General features: G+C 38.4%; 2 protein-coding genes across 3 annotated transcripts; both read left to right on the forward strand.

Moving 5' to 3' along the window:
* Positions 1-420: 420 nt before the first annotated feature.
* On the forward strand, positions 421-7,336 carry LIG1 (DNA ligase 1). 2 transcript variants are annotated; one of them, XM_087324647.1, is made up of 18 exons: positions 421-923; positions 1,719-1,948; positions 2,073-2,189; positions 2,267-2,368; positions 2,465-2,581; positions 3,271-3,501; positions 3,585-3,679; positions 3,762-3,849; positions 3,934-4,065; positions 4,804-4,916; positions 5,022-5,123; positions 5,668-5,729; positions 5,819-5,890; positions 6,160-6,233; positions 6,336-6,392; positions 6,509-6,586; positions 6,736-6,813; positions 7,090-7,336. In XM_087324647.1, the coding sequence occupies exons 1-18, from the start codon at positions 449-451 to the stop codon at positions 7,150-7,152; spliced, it is 2,286 nt and encodes a 761-aa protein (XP_087180773.1). In that variant the 5' UTR covers positions 421-448; the 3' UTR covers positions 7,153-7,336. The 2 variants fall into 2 exon arrangements, with proteins under 2 accessions (XP_087180773.1, XP_087180783.1); XM_087324657.1 differs by having other exon boundaries at positions 784-923; positions 1,708-1,948.
* Positions 7,337-16,753: 9,417 nt separating this feature from the next.
* On the forward strand, positions 16,754-20,233 carry LOC147868894 (COBRA-like protein 1). The gene is made up of 6 exons (XM_087324441.1): positions 16,754-16,888; positions 17,138-17,217; positions 17,893-18,352; positions 18,460-18,607; positions 18,844-19,130; positions 19,494-20,233. Exons 1-6 carry the CDS (start codon positions 16,813-16,815, stop codon positions 19,781-19,783), a joined length of 1,341 nt encoding a protein of 446 aa, XP_087180567.1. The 5' UTR covers positions 16,754-16,812; the 3' UTR covers positions 19,784-20,233.
* The last annotated feature ends 702 nt before the right edge of the window (positions 20,234-20,935 follow it).

A 20,935-nucleotide genomic window follows, 5' to 3' on the forward strand; every position in this document is an offset into this window, starting at 1 on the left:
AACTCATAATGATTGAGCCAAACCATAAAGAATCAACCAACACAAGTTCCAGGATTCGAGAACCAAGGTAAAGCATTCGAAGCAGAAGCCGAACCAAGGTAAAGCATCAAAGAAGAAGCCAGGCCGAAGTAAACCCAATCAAAGTGTTGACGAGAGAAATGGACAGAAGCATCATGATGAAGCAAACCAAACCGGGACGGATCGATCGAGTACCGAAGAAAGGCCATGAAACACGATGAAGACCGACGCGACGACCCCTAGGAAAAACAAGTAAAAGAGAAGGTTTTATAGGGAAGAGGAGATCTGCATTTCCTGAGATATGTATGCTCTTCCCACAATTATATGTACATATTATGTTGTTGGATTGATGGCTTTGAACTTGAACTTGAGGAGAGTCGTCTTCTTCAGCACCACCAACACTTCCTCCTTCCTCAAGACCTCTGTCGCCATGTCTGCACAGCCCAAGAATGTCCATGACTTCCTCATGCAAGCCGCAAGATCAAAGAAGAATAAGCCTGCTAGCAATGGTGGTAGTATTGTCTCCTCTAATACCACCACCACCACCACCACCACCACCACCACCACTGTAGTTAGTGCTGGAAGACCCCCTGCTTCCCATGTGTCCGCACAGAGAGGAAAGACCCAAAATGAGAAAGTGCAAGAAAAAGTGAAGAAAGAAGAAAACGAGGAGGAGTGTATGGTGAAGCAAGAAATGCAGGGCGCAGAAGAATGCTCTGTTTCTGGAAAGGTTAAAAGTGAGGATGTCGTAGATATGCCACTTGTGAAGGTTTGTGAAGAAGTATCTGTGTCCGAATGTGTCTCACATCTCACTAAAAAGCAACTTGATTTCAAGCCCCATTCCGCTGTTTTCTGGAAGAGTGGAGAGCATGTGCCTTTCCTGTTTCTTGCCCATGGCTTGGATAGTGAGTCTTTCCTTCCTTTCTTATTTTTCCTTATAATTATCATGTGTTAATGATTTTTATATATATGTTTTTTATGTTTTAATGTTGCATATATGTTAAGAATCAACATTTATATCTCATCAGTGTGGTTCAATAATTTACTCACAATGTTGACTGCTTATGCTCCGTTAATTCCATAGATTCCATTGTGAGTCCTACCATCATTTTTACCATTATATATTGTTATTTTTTTCTAGATTCTTTCAATGCTGCCGATGTTTTCTCATCAATACATGCTTATTTCAATTAACATATGTGTAATTAACTGTGGTTTAATATAAAGCTCACAACATGGACTGGATTTGCGATGTTAATGTTCACATACGCGTTTTTCCATCAATATTTTGTGCTATATTGATGCGAAGGCAGAAGCCTCTAGTATGGTATAGGAACATGGTTAAATGTGTTGCAAGGTACATGCTAGAAGCAGCTAACTAGCTATGGTATGTGACATTGCTAAGTATGTACCCAACCAATTCCTTGGCTCCAGAATTGATTGGGTACAGCAATATAACCCTAGCTTTCTCTTATCTTCATATTCATAGCCTTCTATTATCATGATATCCATGTTTAATAGAACTAGCCATACAAATTTTGATCTTTATCCTCACAGAACAGATCTGATGAAGATAATTCTGGGTGTAATAATAATAATAATATTATTATTATGGGGCCTCTTTTTTATATGCATGCATACCGTGGTGAAAGCTATGGCTGAATTACATTGCTTGCTGGTGTTGTTGAGGCCACTTGCAGTGATATCGGGTGAATCAGGGAGGATTGCAATGACAGATATCCTCACCAATGTATTCCGGACAGTCATAGTGACAAGACCTGAAGATTTGCTTCCGATAGTTTACCTTACAGTGAATAGAGTAGCCCCGGCACACTATGGCATTGAGCTTGGGATAGGAGATGCAGCCATCATTAAGACTATTGCAGAAACTTTTGGAAAGAGTGAGGCCCAAGTCAAAAGTCAACTCAAGGTTTAGCTTTGAACAATGAACAATTGGCTCCCATACACAAGTCTCATGATTCCTCTGTATTTGTGTATTTTCTCCTTTTTTTGTTTATTTTCTTTGTGACTTTGTGCCATTCTTTACATTATAGACATTGGGAGACTTGGGACTTGTTGCCAAAGCATGCCGTACGACTCAGAGGTTGATGAGGAAGCCTATGGCCCTGACTTGTGTCAAAGTTCTCAACACTTTCAAGGATATCGCAAAGGCAAGTGCCACACTTTTTTTGCCATTGGCAAATCATTGATTGGAAAATTTTGTTTTAAAAGGAATGCACTACATCAGGAAACGGGGAAAAACTCTCAAGAAAACCGGCGAAACAGAATCAAGTCACTTCTTGTTGCAGCAGTGGACTGCGAGCCACAATATCTCGTCCGTCTGGCACAGGTTATTCGCTAGCTTAGTGAAAGCAGATTAGATATAATAAAATAACCTGAAATTATTGCTTCAACTTTTGTAACTGATTGATCTTTTTGTTACTAGGGAAATCTAAGAATAGGGCTTGCAGAGCAGACTATTTTGGTAGCATTGGCTCATGCAGCAGTCCTGACAGAAGAGCCACCTGTACCTGCTGCTCAATTACCGGGACGCTTAGAGGAAGTATGCTATCTTTGGCTTTATTTTTTATGTCTGCAAGAGGTTCAAGTAAAATGATCTCAATTTTATGCACAGCAAGAGCTGATTTTCTCAAGATTTTATTTAACTTCAAGTTTCTAGTGCACATAGTTATTTCCACATCCCACTAAAATTCTATTGCATTATGAAAGATATGCTGTCAATTATATTATGACGTTTTATGGCATTGAGAGAAATGTTATCAATTACATTATGAAGTTTTATGGCACTATGAAACAAATGTTGTTAGGTACATTGGCCATCTATATAATCAAGAAGGTGATTATTGAGGTCAAAGATAATTTTGGGAATCTCGGTATTGCATATAATGCAATGGAATAGATAGGGCTATATTCCACCAAAATTTAATATTATTATCAAGAAAATTTTAAGTTATTTGGTTGTACTCTCATGTGACATCAAATTGGGAATATATAAAGAAATGAATTATTTACTTCTAAAAAAAACTTTGATTGTTTATATGCTCCATACAAATCCAAATTCTTAGAATTTCTAGTAGCTTTAGAAAAATGTTAAAAGGGACTTACCAAACTGATTGAATCATCAAAAGCTGATGCTAAAAAATGCCTTTAAAATATTTGCTACAAAGTTGTTGCTGACTAGATTAAAATGTAGTGGATGGGGGTGAACTGGTTGTTTTATGTAATGGGCAGGCAGCACAGATAATGAAGCAGACATATTCTGAACTTCCTGTTTTCGACCAAATTATACCTGTGGTTTTAAAGTCTGGTATCCAGAATTTAAGGGCAGTCTGCCATTTCACACCAGGGGTGCCAGTAGGACCGATGCTTGCAAAAGCAACAAAAAGTGTTTCAGAAATTCTAGACAAGTTTCAAGACATAGAGTTCACTTGTGAGTACAAATATGATGGAGAAAGAGCACAGGTATATGAGTGTTTAAGTTATGTATTTAGTTTGATTGCCTTGGTTCACATGTTTTTTTACTCATGAATGGATTTATGCTTCAGATCCATTATGTGGAGGATGGTTCCGTAGAGATATATAGTAGAAATGCAGAATGTACAACTGGGAAGTTTCCTGATGTTGCAGGTGCTATTGGAAGGTACACTATGGAGATGAGTGACTTTTGGTATGTTCATATACTTTTGTTTGTCATGTAATATATTCGGAACTTCATATTGCAGATACAAGGTGGACTCTGTGAAGTCCTTTGTTCTAGATTGTGAGATTGTGGCATATGATAAACAAGCAGATAAAATCCTACCCTTTCAGGTATAACTGTTGCAATATCCTGAAAGTGAGCCTTTACTTTTTTGATTTAATTTTGTTCTAAGTGCTTCACTGTGGTTTCTCTAGATTTTGAGCACACGGGCTCGTAAAGGGGTTACATTGGACAGTATTAAAGTGAATGTTTGTGTATATGCTTTTGATCTTCTCTACTTGAATGGACAGGAGCTTCTGCAAGAGCCCTTGAGAGCTCGTCGAGAGGTAATTATCTATATTTGTAACGATTCAAATTCGTGCATGTCTAGTGTTACCTTCTTGTATGCTTGTTTATGACATTATATTATCATTATCTTCCACAATACAAATACACAGTGTTGTGTTTCAAATGACCCAGCAATTCAAATGTGCAATGAAAATCCATTTAATAAGGGGTTATATCCCATGAATTGCAATACAATCTTCAGATCATTGTGGTATGAGTTCATGCTCATAGATGCAATTGATAGGACTATATCTAGAGCCCTCAGCTCTAAATATGGCTCAATGACCATGAGTGGGACATGAATCTTGTTCTAACCAGATGCCTTTGACTAATTGGATGGAGGTATGAGAGCCATGTGCCCTTCGTGCCCATTGGAGGACAATGTTTAATCTTTGATGATGGATTGCTTAGTCATTTTAATTGAAGCATCCTGCAAATTGTTTCCTTCGCTTGGAGTCTTTGGTGAGGCAGTGTTCTTTGCCAAGCACGTCTTCCCCAATCAGTAATGAATAGAGGCTTCTGCATTAGTTATCATCCTTGGTATGCGTTGGTGGTCTACTTTGAAACCCATGTTAGATTCTGGAAAAAACTTTCCTGCACTTAACTATGGCATAAAGTGAACGCATTGAGGGAGCTTAAAAACAGAGCTATCTGCATGTGAATCTTTTTTGTTTATGATGAATTTATGGAGGTGTTTGTTATATTAACTTGTTTAATAATTTGGAGCTGTGGGATAGAAATTATACAAAGCCTTTGTGGAGACTCCGAAAGAGTTTTGTTTTGCTAAAGCTATAATCTCAAATGATTTGGAGCAAATTCAAACCTTTTTGCAAGATGCAGTGAATCACAGGTAAATTGGTAGCTTTTATGCTGCCTTTCTTTATTTCTTGTAATGCTTCTGATGATCTTTTTTTCTGCTTTTTTTCGTATATGTGTGTGCTATGGTAATCTCAAGTTGTGAGGGTCTCATTATAAAGACATTGGATAAGGAGGCTACATATGAACCATCAAAGCGCTCCAATAATTGGCTTAAGCTTAAGAAGGACTACATGGACAGGTTATGATCATTACCTTAATGTTGATCAATACGAAAAATGGATTTATACTTTTGAATGTCCAATTATCTGATTGATTGTTGCATATTTATGACCGGAGAAGTGGGCCCTTTTCACCAAATATTAATTTCTTGTTAAAATGATGCAATAGATGCATGTAGTTGTGCTCAATTCTGGGGTTTTAGGTTTTCCTTATTTGTTCTTGTGAAGAGATTTCTACTATTTAGTATTATAAAGAGGAGATATAAGGAAAGGTCAAAGTAAGAATTGAAAAAAGTGCTGTTAACTTGCCTGGTTGCATTAAAGCCATTCTTTGTCTAAGTAGGTATTTTCATCCAAACCAAATTAAACCAATTAATTGCTGCATAACAATGTGATAAGACTATGTTGCCATGTTTGATTAATATAACGCCATCATTAATACTAGCCATTTGTAGGGAGTTAGTGCCATTTGGTTCAGTGAAAAAATGAAGTTAAAACTGCAGTAAAGTGCATGCATATCATTATGGTTTTTTTGCTAAGCAATCTTTTCGTCATGATTAACAGTGTCGGGGATTCATTCGATCTTGTTCCAATTGGTGCTTTCTATGGCAGAGGGAAGCGAACAGGTTTGTTAGTATTTTTCATTTGTGTGTAGTTAATAAGGAGGCCCTGATCCAAATTCACATCTCAAAAGGAGAGATAACACTTTGTGCAGGTGTGTATGGTGCATTTTTGCTTGCTTGTTATGATGAAGAAGCTGAAGAGTATCAAAGTGTGTGCAAAATAGGTTGGTTTCTAATCCATATTTGTGCACTTTACATTTTGTAATGTGTTTCATTCATTCATGTATTTTGTTAAAAAATCTCAAGATATGTACGTGAATATATATGTATATATATATATATAATGTATATGTAGATATATGTATGTATATGTATGTATGTATGTATATGTATATGTGTGTATATATATGTGTGTATATAAACCTTTGTTTATGTGTTCAGATTTATAATGCAATTGTTCTAATGTCCAAACCTTCACGATGTATCTATTTAGGAACTGGATTTTCCGAAGCTGTGTTGGAAGAACGGTCTTCCAGCCTAAGAGCTAGTGTGATCACTGTGCCGAAGGTTAAAATTTAAAATATATATTATAGAGAGAATTAGACTTTTCTCCATGCCCTCGTATATTAAACCTTTATTGTTTTCTGTTATTGTTTCTTGTTCATACAGCGGTACTACAGGTATGGGGAGACTATCGGAGTTGATGTATGGTTTGAACCAGTCGAGGTGAAGAGAATGAGCTCATTCAATCAATTTCAATTTAAATGGGTTTAGTCTCGTTCTTTTAGTTCAAAAGTGATAAGTAATTTTGTTTTGTTTTGTCTATTGGGGAATTTCTACAGGTTTGGGAGGTGAAGGCCGCAGATTTGAGCATCAGCCCTGTTCATCGAGCAGCCGTTGGGAAAGTAGACCCATCAAAGGTTATATAATTTCAGTTAGACTCATAAAAGATATTTGATGTCTTCTAGTGGAGATATTCATTGCTTTTCTTTTTCTTTGTACGTTATTTTTTTCTTATTCTGTGACCTGTTCTTTTTGCTATATATTAACTATCGTTTTTTCCAATCAGGGGATTTCGCTTAGATTCCCGCGACTGCTCCGACTCAGGACAGACAAATCTCCTGAACAAGCTACTACAGCTGAGCAGGTAAATTTTTTTATGAATGTTTTTTGAATGCCAAAACAATTAAAACTTTACTTTTTGAATATAAATGAATACAGATTAGCGTCATCAAGAATATCTTAACCAAGGAATCCATCATACATTTGTCAAATTAATGAGCTTTTTCTTCCGTCTGCACTGTCTTGTCCAGCATATAATTGTGTATCTTTTTGAGTTGCAAATCAACAGTCATGTCATTATGCTTGCCAATCATGCAGTATTATTATTACTAATATGGTCTTCTTCTTCGGCATTTTCCAGGTTGCTGAAATGTATAATGCCCAAAAGATTAGCCGTCCAACTAAGGTGGAGGACGACGATTAGGACACTGATAATATCTAAAATTATTGAAATCACTTCTTTCATTATGAAAACTTCTCCATTTAAATGGAGAAGCGCCATTACCTGAACAGGTTGTAAAACATAGATTATCTAGACATGATTATCAATGGAGAATACTTTGTGTCAGCTACCGCAAAGTGGTCACAAATAGAAGATTTTCTCTTGAGATCTGATGCCTTATGATTATCCTATCCATCTTTTCTTTCGTATTAATTAAGGTTACCACGTTAGGTTTGCAAGCTTTAAACAAATTTTACATATGATTCCCATCGTCATGATTTAGGGGAAATTTTTGTTCTATATATGCCTTACCCACAAATCCTTGTGTAAATTGAGATTAGATAAAGCTGTCTGGATTATGGTTGATCGAACATATACAAACAATTACAGTAGCCAAAGGCTCAGTTTACACGATGGGCCAAGCAGTCCTTGCCAAGATGGCATCAGATTCCTAACCATATTTGTTCCTTCATCTACACATGCATTTAATGTCTAAAAATTCTTGATAGAAATTGTTCACATGGATGCAATCTTTTGGGTGGCAATATAGTCAAACAATTACTCTACTTTATTTCTTTCTATACAGTCCTCTTGCTGTCTTGATGATTAGATGATTTTGACAATTTTAGTATAATTTCACCTGTTGCTTTGGTTGGCAAAAATGTTCCAGGTTTGCTTCCTTGTCGAAATTTCCAACATAAGTCCGTAGTTAATTTAAATGCAGAATTCCACCATATTTAGCCATGTACTAATGACATTCACATGAGTTTGTAGTTACATGCACAATTTGTAACATGAGCTTCTATTTGACCAATTCATGCATGTTGACTTACTATTGGGCAATTAGTAATTAAATATATAGTGAGCGAAGATAATTTGGTAACTATTCAAAATTAATCTTCATACCCTCACATAGGGTCATCAAATCTATTCATTGAAATGCAACTTCCCTGTGATTATGAACCTACTTTGAACCAAGCATACAAGCAAATTCGAAAATAATCAACCACATAATCTTTTATGACTTTATACAAGCATATGTTTTGGTAATTCTCCCTTTATCATGTAGGCTTTGTCAATTAGTTGATTGCGCCATGTGTATTATATATTTGTGCACTCACTTGCTATTAGTTTTGTAAAGATGTAGAGAGGTAGGTGGCGTTATGTAGCAGAATAAGCTTGAGTGTGTGTGTGTGTGCACGTGAAGCAACACAGAGAGAGACATACAAACAGATAGAGAGTAAAAGGTTAGAATAAAAAACTATATATTACATCCAAGAACGACTAAGTTACAAAAAGTTGGTTTAAATACCAACTAGTTTAGGGCAAATGCCCTTTCTACTAATTACAGAAATGTCCTAGTAAGTTGTCCACCGCCTATTGTGAACACTATTCCTATGGGAAGTTGAGTTGGATTCTCAACATGCCCCTTCAAACACAACTTCTGAATGTCGAAAAGTTCTGTCGGTTCGGTCTTCGAAGTACTTCGATGATCGCTTCGTGCTCGTTGCACAGCTTAACTGTCATCGTCAAACTTTGACCCTCTGGTCAACTTCGATCGAGTGATTGGCTATTGTTCGGTGTCGGTTGCTACTGTACACCCTCTTAAACTCGGCAATGTAGAAATCGTGAGACCAAGGTTTGATATGAATTGCCTGAGTTTGTCAACTCCTAAGGCCTTCGTAAAGCTATCAAGAACCTGGAGGTTCGTACTGATATGTTGTAAATCGATATCACCAACCTGAATGCATTCACGAATAAAGTGACAGTGCACTTCGATGTGTTTAGTTCGCATGTGGAATACCGGGTTCTGAGCGAGATAGATGTTGCTCATGTTGTCGCAGTAGAGGCGAATTCGATACGTGATGGGAATGCCCATATCCTTCAAGATGCGTTTGAGCCAAAAAGCTTCGCACGCGATGAGTGTCGTGCCCCTGTATTCGGCCTCTGTACTTGACAGTGCGACTGTCGGTTGCTTCTTGCTACTCCAGGAGATTGCTCCGCTGTCGAGAGAGAAAACGAATCTGGAGGTTGAACGTCTATCGGCCTTATAGCCTGCCCAATCCGCGTCTAGGTACCCTTTGAGTTGAATAAGCGTATTTGACTTATACATGATACCGTAATCCATCGTCATACTGCCATACCGAAGTATCCTCTTAGCGCAATCGAGATAATCATTTCGTGGGTTTTGCATAAATTGGCTAAGTAGGCTAACCAAATAGTCGAGGTTAGGGTGTGATGGTTAGATAGATCAGGTTGCCCATCAGTTGTCGATACTGAGTCGGCTTGCACTCGGCTGTGCCCAAATTGACATTGAGCTTGAGATTTCAGTCGAGAGGAGTAGATTGAGGTTTGCACTCTGTCATTCTGAACTTGTACAATAAGTTCAGGATGTAGTGTCGTTGAGAGATCAATATCTCGACTGGTATCCGAATTACTTCAATACAAAGGAAGTAATGGAGCTCGTGCATATCTTTCATTTCGAATATGACATATTGGAGTGATTTTACCTTATTAATCTTGACGAGATCCTTTCCTCTGATGACCAGATCATCCACGTACAAGATGATAACAATCGGGTTGTTTGACTCGTTTCGGATGTACATGGCGTTGTCCGATTTTGACATTCGAAAGTCAATTTGATAAAGATCTTGAGTGATCTTCGAATGCCAAGCACGCGGTGCTTGCTTAAGGCTGTAGAGTGGCTTCTTTAGTCTACAGATTGTTTTCAATTGATTTTCTGATTCGAAACCTGGGGGTTGAGTCATGAAGACCTCCTCTTCTAATTATCCTTGGAGGAAGGCGTTCTTTATGTCCATGTGGTGGAGATGCCACCCTTTCGCCACTGCGAATGCAATAATTGTCCGCGTCGTTGTCATCTTTGTCATCGGGGCACATGTCTCCTCGTAATCGACTACGTGTGTTTACACGTATCCCTTTGCGACGAGTTGTGCTTTGAAACGATTTACTGAGCCATCGACATTGTATTTGAGCTCATAAATCCATTTGCAACCAATCGCCTTCCTATGAGGTGAATGGGGAACAAGATCCCATGTCTCATTTTTGCACAAGGCCTACATTTCTTCATCTATCGCGTCGACCCATCGCGGGTCCTTCACGACTTCGGAAGATGTTTCCGGCTCTGGGAACGTTGCTACCTTCATCATAAAGGCGTACTGATATACCATGTACTCATCGTAGCCGACTTAGCTTACAGGGTCTTTTCATGGGTGGACCAATGTAACTTCTTGTTCGTAGAGACTAATGCTTTATTCATTCCATTTGTCCATATGTCGAGGCCTTCGAACTCACTGTCGAGGGAGTGAGTTGACTCATTGTCCATTAGGTCTTCATATTCTGGCATTTTTGCCTTCCCCTTGTCTAGCTTTGGAGTTGGCCGAGATGTGTTGTGATCACTCGGAGGCTCTTGTGGGTCACTCAGCCTTGTTGTAATCGGGTTGTCTTCGTACATGTGTCTGAGTCGATCTGCTTCTTGTATTTCTTGTTCGGCTGATTTTGGGTCAAAATGGATTAGAGTTGAGATCGTCTCTGGTTCGTACTAGGATGCTGACTCGTCGAAAATGACATCTCGACTCACACGAACCTTCCTAGTAGAGGGGTTATAACACTTGTACCCCTTTTGCTCCAGTGAGTATCCTATGAGGATAAATTTCTCTGATTTTGGGTCGAGCTTTTGTCGCTTCTCATCGGGGATGTGCACGTATGCAATGGAGCCGAATATCCGAACATGCGATAGATCCAACCTCTTTCCAAAAAACTTTTCGTGCGGGGTAACCTCATGCACGCCGGATGTTGTACACCGGTTCATTAGGTAGATGACTGTGTTAGCCACTTCTACCCAGTATGATTTCGGCAGGTTCTTCTCGTTCATCATTGCCCATGCAACCTCTATTATATGCTGATTCTTTCGTTCAGCTACTCCGTTTTGTTGAGGTGTGTGCCGGCATGAGAATTCTCGTCGAATTCCTTCCTTTTAAAGATGTTGAGAGATCAAGCTCAACTTAGTTTAGTTAGTTAGTCAACCATGTAACTTCGTAGTTACCTAGATAGAATCTAGTTAGAAGTGTTGACTATAACAACTTAAATAGGACCTTGTACTTAAGTAGGATATTCTAGATCCTCCACTCCCAAGGTCATTTAATATAGGACTTACACGGTTGTACCTATATTCTCCTCACACATGTGCACCCTTGCACATGAGATCTATATATACCTCATTGATGGTATTTTTGTATTTGATGATGATGATAATGCTAATTTAACATAATTACTCATCCCCCATCTTGTGTTCATAAGTGTATCTCTCTCTCTCTCTCCTCTCACACACATACACACACATATCACTTAATCTTACGCTTAACTTCATCACATAATTAGGTACTAATTAACCCATACTTAATTAATCACCTAATTATTAACATGAGATACGCCGTAAATTCGCTTGAGAAATATTCCATGCCTCCATCTTAACAAAGGTAGCGCACCTGCCGACCCGTGCCTTTTTCGACTTCATTTTTGAACTTTTGGAAGTGTCTGAACACTTTGCTCTTTTGTCTCATAGGGTAGATCCAGGTGTGCCTTGAGAAGTCGTCGATAAATGTGACATAGTATCGACAACTGCCGAATGTTTCCATCTGGGTTGGTCCCCACACATATGAATGTACTACATCCAGGATCCCTTTCCTCACATTCCTCTCTTTCGGGAATGGATGTCGGCTTTGTTTTCCAAACTGGCACTCTTCGCATATGCTTGTAATCTCTCTATCCGTAAAGTTCAGAAGTCTGATGGTGACTCCTTTAGATTGCATGTTCTGGAGCTTCTAGAGATTAATGTGGCCAATTCGCTTGTGCCATAGTTTCAAGTCGGTTTCTACTTTAAGACCTTTTGCATACATTGTCAACTTTACCTCGTTTGATTCGAGGATAAACATTCTGCCTTCTCAACGACCGTGAGCAATGAGGCGACCTTCTTTTTCGATGAAGCACCCTTCATCATTGAACCGGACTTGCATCCCTTGTTCGACAATATGGCCTACCGCGACCAGGTTTTTAGTGATGGTTGGGACATGCAAGACATTTTTGAGGTAGGTTTGTTTGTCGTCATTCTCGAATGGGAGGTTTCCGATGTGCAGTATTGAATGAGTCGTGTCATTGCTTGTTTCGACATAACCGAGCCGATCAGGCTTTCGTAATTCTCGGAACCAATTTCCATGAGACGTCATATGATTGGACACTCCCGATTCAAAAAACTATACATTATCCAAGGTTGAGGTGCTTGTCTCACCTTGTGTCGACATCGAATGCGCTTTGTGCCTCATCATAAACATTCCGCTACGATCATCGTAGTTGGAATTCGAGGCGTAATTTGTAAGTTGTCGGTTGGTCGACGCCGACTCTCACTTCTTCTTGCGGCACTCTTCTTCGTAGTGGCCGAATTTCCCGTAGTATCCACACTGAATGGAATTGATTTGTTGGCTAGGTCTAGCATGATTACTCCCCCTTCTTCCAGACGCTCCACCTAGCGTGTTCAAGACATCCTGTCGGTAATAGAGATTTTGTTTTCGGGATTGCTCCTAGTTATGTCGGCCTTTGCCAAATCGGCCTCTCCTTCCGCAATCGTGTCCTCTTCCTCCATCAAAATTCGAATATAGCATTTGTCCATCGCGTTGTTCCTTTGGTGAAGATTCTCCTTGACCAACAATATCGACTGGAAATCGAAGGAGGGAGGATTCTCTCTCGCAAGAATGGTTGTTCTTATTGTGCAATCGATGTGCCAAGCCTCTGAGACATATCTGCACCATTTCGTCGTTGTAAATGCTGACATTGATCGACCCGAGGGCGTCGCACAGCTCCTTGATCTTCAAGGTGTAATTGCCGATTGACACGTCCCTCTATTGAATACCGTTCAACTCTTGATGAAGTTGAAGCTTATGGGCAACCGTATTGGCCACGAAGATTTTCTTGAGGTTTCCCCACGCCTCCTTCAGCGTTTTTGCCACTCGAATATATCCGAGCATGTGATCATGTATGCATGATGCAAGGCAGTACAACACATGGCTTGCGGCCTACTCCTAAGCTGGGTAGTCAGTGTGTGTTGGGTTGGGTTGCATTTCGTGAGCTCCCTCGATGTAGCTTCTGTAACCTTGTCCGACAAGGTATTTATGCATCTTGTACTCCCAAGATGCGAAGTTTGTTCTATCAAGCTTCTTGGTAGGAAGAGCGCTTCCCATCTAAGTGTTCATTGTCGATTTCTTCTTTGTTGTTCGTCAATGTGCAACACAACATTCATGAGTAAGCTTGATTAAACAACCACATGCTCTGATACCATGTAAAGATGTAGGGAGGTGGGTGGCGTTATGTAGCGGAAGGAAGCTTGAGTGTGTATGTGTGCGCACGTGAAGCAAGAGAGACAGAGAGAGTAAAAAAAAAAGAAAAGGGATGCCCAAATGGATGTAGCTCAGTTGGTAAGGTTGCCCAATGGAGACCAGGTGGTCATGGGTTCAACCCCTACATTCCACAGTGGCATCTAATGAAATAGAGATATATATGAAGTATATAATAGAGAGGTGAGGAAATTGGGTTTTGAACCCAAGACACAATGCTTGTAGTGTTATCAACTTACCACTAGGGTAAGCTAATTATGATAAAAAAAAAGGAGAGAGTAAAACAAGAGAGCTTAAAATTAGAAACTATATATTACATCCAACAACGACTAAGTTATGAAAGGTTGGTTTAAATACCAACTAGTTTAGGGAAAATGCCCTTTCTACTAATTACAGAAATGTCCTAGTAAGTTGTCCACCGCCTAGTGTGAACACTATTCCTATGGGAAGTTGAGTTCGATTCTCAACAAGTTTATTTGGGTAGATGTACTATGATTTCATGTTAGAAGATTTCATATCTCGTGACAATTTAGTATTTGTATGTCATAACTATTTGAGAGAATAGGCATCATGATAGTGAAATCAATCCATGGCATCTTTTTTCTATCGTAAGGATCTAACAAGGTTGTAATTATGCTTTAAGTGAGGACTCTTTGCTATGACTAGGGATCACATGGCCAAGACTACATGCATTTAACTTTCACTTGCTTCGACATTACGTTGAAGAAGTATCTAATGACTTAAGATCCTTTACCTTACTTTATCTCCATAATTTTGAGACAAATCCATTATTCCCATATTTGAAAATGAGGACAATCAATATATCTCCTCATAATAAAAAAACTTTGATCGAAGTAGAAAGGCTTTTGAGACATTAGGTTGTAAAACAAACTCAAAACAAACTTATAAGGGTCAATGGAAGTCACAATAATGATGCGCTATCTCTATATCTAGAAAAATGTGATCATTGATGAGAGAAACCATCATGTTGAAGAGGAAAGGGTTTAGTACGGAAAACACATGTATCCATTTCCAAAAAACTCTTTGAATTGATATAATGTTAACCAATAACAAATTTATTACTTGTGACGTCTTTGTAAGAGGAGTGTCTAATCATCTTTTTTTTGTCTCTCTTGGAGAAACAACCTAATGAATGGATCTCATGGATGAAGCTTCAGCATGCCTAGTATAGTTATTAAGATGACACTCCATAGGCAAAGGAAACAACAATACGAAGGCTTTATATGTATTGATTTGTCATTGGCATTCAATTTTAACGTTCCAACACCTTTTTCCTATTAGTAGGGAAGGTTACACATCAAGAACATTACTTGTAACCCAGGATATGCTAAGGAAGCACAACGAAACATTGGGACACATGAAACTATCTTGGGGACGTCATATTCATGGAGATACGTAGTGTGTGTGTGTGTGTGTGTGGGGGGGGGGGGGGGGGGGGGGGTACACTTCAATATGTTTACAAGAAGCTTTGATTTTAGAAATTTTCGGTGAAATTATTTATTATTGTTTTGAAATAGGTTTGGAAGTTTTATGTCCCAACGTGCCCCCTCTTGGGGCAGATGCTTGTTGTTTTCTCACTCTTCCATATATCAACAACCCCACAAACATGCAACCGAGAAACACTCCTCTCGGATACAACACCAAATAGTAGTCAAGAAATGTTGGTGCATTAGAACTCTCAATGTGCACCTTTCTTAGCCTTTCCTTATGGTCTTTCATATGGTGTGTTGAATGGGGGACTATGTGCAATGAAATCATATGTTTTTTTTTTAATGCTGCTGCGTGTGATTGTTCTTGTCCGGAGTAGCATATGTGCCGTGAGTGAGGGTGAGATTGGGGTGTGTCTTGGGTTTTCTTAGAAGCAGCAACAAGATTTGAGTGTGAATTGGATTGAATAGTTACACAAATACAAGAAGAAGAACAATTGGAGGAATGAATGGATAGAAGCAAAAAAAACATTAGAGGAAGGAGTCTTAAAATATATAAATGTAAATAAAAAAGAAAATCAAATAAAAATTGAATAAATAAAAAATAGAAAGGTAACTAAAATAATAACTGACCCCCCCCCCCCCCTTTCAATAACTGAACCAAATTCTACACCTCCCTCTTTCATTTTTTTAAAACCTTTTCCGTTTTTGTAATTATTTTTAATTTTAAGTTCCATTCCCCTTCATTAGATTTATCCCCGTTCTATTCACTTAGTTTTTAATGTTTTATGTTTTCTGAGCTAAAATAAAGAGAACCAAAAATTAAATATACGTAATCAGACCAATGCATAAAACAAAACAGAAAAGTAAATGAATGAATTCAATGAGTAGAAATAAATAACGACAATATTAGGAATAAAAGGAAAAAAAACATTGAGCGGAATTTCGAAAAACAAAAATCAAGCATATTTTAAGAAAAGAAAAAGAAAAGAAAGATAAAGATAAAAATATAAAAATAAAAATAAAAATAAAAATAAAAATAAAGATGAAGATAAAATTGAAAATGAAAATGAAAATGAAAATAAAAATAAAGATAAAAAATGAGAATAAAAAAATAAATAATAAAATAATAGAGCTAAAAATAAATATGAAAATGAAAATAAATAAATAATGAAAATGGAAAAAAATAAAATAAAATACATCTCTGACAAGCATTGAAGGTTTTTTTTTTTTTAATTATACAAGAAGCCGCCAAAATGCAGAGGGCAGTGCAGAGCTCAAAAATGTGTAGACACAGCAGAGACAGAGAGAGAGCTATGGTCTGTCTGCTCTCTCTCTCTCTCTCTCTCTCTCTCTCTCTCTCTCTGTGCCTCTCTGCCTAACATACACACACACACACACACACACTGAAAAACGCATGGAAACTCGGGGCTGTGTTTTAATTGATTTTTATGTCACTTATTCAATGCTCATTTTTCTTTCCACAAAATATAAATAAAACCCACCCCCCCTCCCTCCAACAAAAAAAACACAAATAACAGAAAATTAAACTCTCTCTCTCTCTCTCTCTCTCCATTTCCCTGTTTCTGTCTCTGTTTCTGTGTGTGTGTGTGTGTGTGTGTCTATCTCTCTCTCTCTCTCTCTCTCTCTGTGTTTGTCTTCAGAGCTTTGGAGGAGGAGGAGAAACAGGGGAGGGGCAAAGTTGCAGTTCTGAAAACAGAGTAGTAGAAATAGTAGTAGTAGTAGTAGTGTCATTTCTCCCCCACTCTCACACAATAAAGCAAGGAATAATGGCTTCTTTCAGATGTTTTCTGCAGCATGTGTTCACTGTCTCTCTACTTTTCTTCCTCAATGAACCCTCCACTGGTAAATCTCTCTCTCTCTCTCTCTCTATCTCTCTCTCTCTCTCTCTTTCACACACACACACACATTCTCATTCTCCTTTCCCGCAAAATTAATTTTCTCCACTTTATTCTATAATTTACAACACTAATGATGATTAAGTGCCATTATCTGTTTTCTCTCTGTTCTTTCCCTTCTACCTTTCTACTGCTCTCTAATGAATCATTCCTCCACCCCCCCCTCTCTCTCTCTCTCTCTCTGTTCTTGGTTTAGATGCTTATGATCCACTGGACCCAAATGGAAACATTACAATCAAATGGGACGTCATGTCATGGACAGGAGACGGTTATGTGGTAAGTTATATTCAACATTTCCCCCTCTTAAAAAACTCTCACTTCTATCATTTTGAAGGTAATAAAACAGGATCAACTCCATATCCATTCATGAAAATAGCGAATGATTATCTTCATATGCCATGCATGTAACCGACCTTTGTTCTGCTGATTTCAATGGGCTTTTTTCCCATCAAAAGGAGCGTTTTAACTTCCTAGCAGTGCACTGCCTCAGAAGTTCATGGGGGGGCCGATTTTATGAAATTGCTGTTTAACTTCGTACTTCATGTTAAGTGCATGGGCTGCTCATGTTGGTCTTCTAAAAATGAGGATTAAATTCATTGCTATCTTCACGGAGTTCATTTGAAAACAATGGGAAGTAACGCCATTACATACGTGAATTCTATTCGCATGTATTAAAATCAAGGCCTCATTTGTTTTTTATTATCAGAACGGTAACTAACTGCAGAAACTATGTTGATTTTCACAAGGCTGATTTGATCAAAACCAGGAAAAATGACCATGAACCATTTCTTAAACATCATCATCATGCTTACACAAGGCTGATTTGATCAAAACCAGGAAAAATGACCATGAACCATTGCTTAAAGATCATCATCATGCCTACACACATTTGATTTATTACATACAAAAAAGAGGTAATTTATGGGTGCGTTTTATTTAATGATTGTCCAGGCAGTGGTGACGATATACAACTTCCAACAATACAGGCACATTGAGGCACCAGGATGGGTACTAGGATGGCATTGGGCAGAGAAGGAGATAATATGGTCAATGGTGGGTGGACAGGCCACACTACAGGGGGATTGCTCCCGGTTCCGCAACGGCCCGGCTCCGCATTCATGCTTGAGGAGCCCATCCATAGTGGACCTATTGCCAGGGGTATCTTATAATAACCAAATCTCCAACTGTTGTAAAGGTGGTGTGTTGGCCTCATGGGGCCAAGACCCTGCATCAGCTGTGGCCTCTTTTCAGATCAGTGTTGGAGAATCAGGAAGTAGTAACTCCACTGTGAAACTGCCCAGGAATTTTACACTCAATACCCCTGGCCCTGGATATACCTGTGGCCAAGCCAAAGTTGTGAAACCAAGCTTGTTTTCATCTGCAGATGGTAGGAGGAAGACCCAGGCTTACAGTAAGTCCTTGCTTTTTATTTGATGCATTGCAAATGCTTTTACTCTTAATACTGCAGAACAGACAAAAAGGAATTGTTTCTAATATCTGTTTTTCATATGTATGCAGTGACATGGAATGTTACCTGTAGCTACTCTCAGTTCCTTGCACAAAGAGGTCCAAGTTGTTGTGTCTCCTTCTCATCCTTCTACAATGAGGCTATTGTGCCATGCCCTACTTGTGCATGTGGATGCCAACACAACAACAGCTGTTATGAGTAATTCTCCTCTCTCCTTCATCTCTTGCTCCCATAACTCAACTATGTAATGTCAATTCTCCTGCTAGTTATGGAAGGATCATGTTTTCACATGATCCTTCCATAACTAGCAGATTTACAATTCATTTTCTCTGCAAGTTTCTAGAGATGATAAGAATTTGATGATGCCACATATCTAGCTTCCCATGGTAGTGTATTTCTAACGAGAGATGTTGTCTGTGATGTGATGATAATAGGGCTCCTCCATTGCAAAGTGTACTTAGCTCAGGGTCAAATGCACTTACACCTCATCGAACCGCACCTCAAATTCATTGCACAAATGACATGTGCCCCATCAGGCTCCATTGGCATGTGAAGCAAAATTACAAATCTTATTGGAGAGTGAAGCTCACCATTAGCAACAGAAACTATGCGTGGAACTACTCCCAATGGAATGTGGTAGTCCAACACCCCAATTTTCACAACCTTACCGAAGTCTTTAGCTTCACATACAAAAGCCTCAACCCTTATGGCAGTGGCATCAGTAAGTTTATTGTTAGATTGTGTGATATTCCAAGAAAGACCTTCATTATGGATTCTGGAAAATGAAGTATCAAAGTGCAAATAATGGAGTTCCTCATATCCATACTATATAGTCTATAGATTCTAGAACAAAAAAGAAAGAAAGATTGAGTGCCTCTTACAATGAACATTATATACATGATGCTTAAGGTTGTGGTCTAATATATATACTATGTTCAATGTAAAAGGCAGTCAATCTATTTAGTTCCAGAATCCATAGGCAACCTTATACAACGTTTAATTGTTTTCATCATACCCATAAAGATGTTGCTTTCACATTGTGTTATTTTGTTTTAACATTTATTGCATTTGAATTGAATGTCAGATGATACTGCCATGTTTTGGGGCATCAAATACTACAATGATTTGCTAATGCAAGCTGGTGAAGACGGGAATGTGCAATCAGAAATCCTCTTCCAGAAGGATAAAGACACATTTTCTTTCTCAGAAGGATGGGCTTTTCCTCAAAGGGTTTACTTTAATGGAGATGCATGTGTACTACCACCCCCAGATGCTTATCCATCTCTACCGAATGGAATATCTTCAATGGCGGTGAATAAGTCCATTATCATTTTGCTCCCATTGATGATATTTGCGCTTATTTGCCTCCTATAGTTTGTTGGTTTTATCAAGCTAACAAAAGTTCGTAATATATTGGGTGGTTTTTTATTATCACAAAATGGGTTTGTAAACTCAAAAGACTAGATTGCCATTTCCCAAAGCAATATATTCAATCATGGGATCAGGAAAGATTAGAGCAACATATGATTTGCAAGCTAGCTTTCGAGGGCATTTTATAGCCATATGAAAGGCTCGATTCTTTTGTAACTCTTGGCTCATTGTTGCCATGTAGGGTTAAAATATATGATTTAGGCCACAATGAAGGAAACCTCCTCTGGAATTGTTGGGGGACCTGGTTTCAATTTTTTCCATAGAAGATTGCATTGGATTGGGGTTAGTACTTCCACTTCATTTTTGTAGTGGGGAGGGGACCTGCCTCTCCCATGAAAATATACTTATATTGGAATATCACGAACTAATGAAAATTGATTGAATTTGATACCATTAAGCTTCATTATTAAGTTTGGTTGATATCATTGAGAAAAATGCTCTTTCTCAACAACAATGATTATTTGTACTTTTGTCTCCCGTCTTTTCTTACTCATAGAAATGCTCATCATCATGATTATGTAATTGTATACAAGTTATCAGGCTTTAAGCCATGCTGTCTTGTGTGATATTCATTCTTTACGACATTATATCTTGTATGTGAGCTGATGATACATATACATATTTCTCATTAGCACATAAATCTCATCATTATCGTCCAACTAACTGCTTTGCATGGTCAGATGCAAATATTCTGAACTTTTTGTTCATATTCTGAACTTTTTGCATCCAACAACACTGCCACTCTGATATGCATAGGTAATGAATGGCATATCCTCTGTAATTGATAGAATGCCCTGTTCAAGATGTGGACATGCATGCAATTGGTCGTCAAAAGCACAATGTGATGAAGCCATTGCTCATAGAAGACACTTGCTTTCGATGATTTGCAATGACCCCAAGCACTTCTTGCACAACTAATGCCCACATTAAAACTCAAGATTTACAACTCCATGGGTGTCTCTCAATAGAAAATGTGTAAAAAAACACTCGAATGTCATGCAACTAATGTTTCTATTGCAAGAATCTCACAATTCAGAACACTGTAGACAATGGTAATTATTAGTCGAGACCTAAATTTCATGATGATATCCTTTC

This window comes from Azolla caroliniana, unplaced genomic scaffold (genome assembly GCF_043228905.1).
Source record: "Azolla caroliniana isolate FFs.n. ecotype wild unplaced genomic scaffold, voAzoCaro1.0.p SCAF_1, whole genome shotgun sequence".
Lineage (NCBI taxonomy): Eukaryota > Viridiplantae > Streptophyta > Polypodiopsida > Salviniales > Salviniaceae > Azolla > Azolla caroliniana.

Coding starts and splice junctions, on each gene's coding strand:
- LIG1 (XM_087324647.1), top strand. CDS start 449: ATGTCTGCACAGCCCAAGAATGTCCATGACTTCCTCATGCAAGCCGCA. Junction 3,502..3,584: donor ATGATGGAGAAAGAGCACAG/GTATATGAGTGT, acceptor TTTATGCTTCAG/ATCCATTATGTGGAGGATGG. Junction 4,917..5,021: donor CAAGATGCAGTGAATCACAG/GTAAATTGGTAG, acceptor GGTAATCTCAAG/TTGTGAGGGTCTCATTATAA.
- LOC147868894 (XM_087324441.1), top strand. CDS start 16,813: ATGGCTTCTTTCAGATGTTTTCTGCAGCATGTGTTCACTGTCTCTCTA. Junction 18,353..18,459: donor GAGGAAGACCCAGGCTTACA/GTAAGTCCTTGC, acceptor ATATGTATGCAG/TGACATGGAATGTTACCTGT. Junction 19,131..19,493: donor CCCTTATGGCAGTGGCATCA/GTAAGTTTATTG, acceptor ATTGAATGTCAG/ATGATACTGCCATGTTTTGG.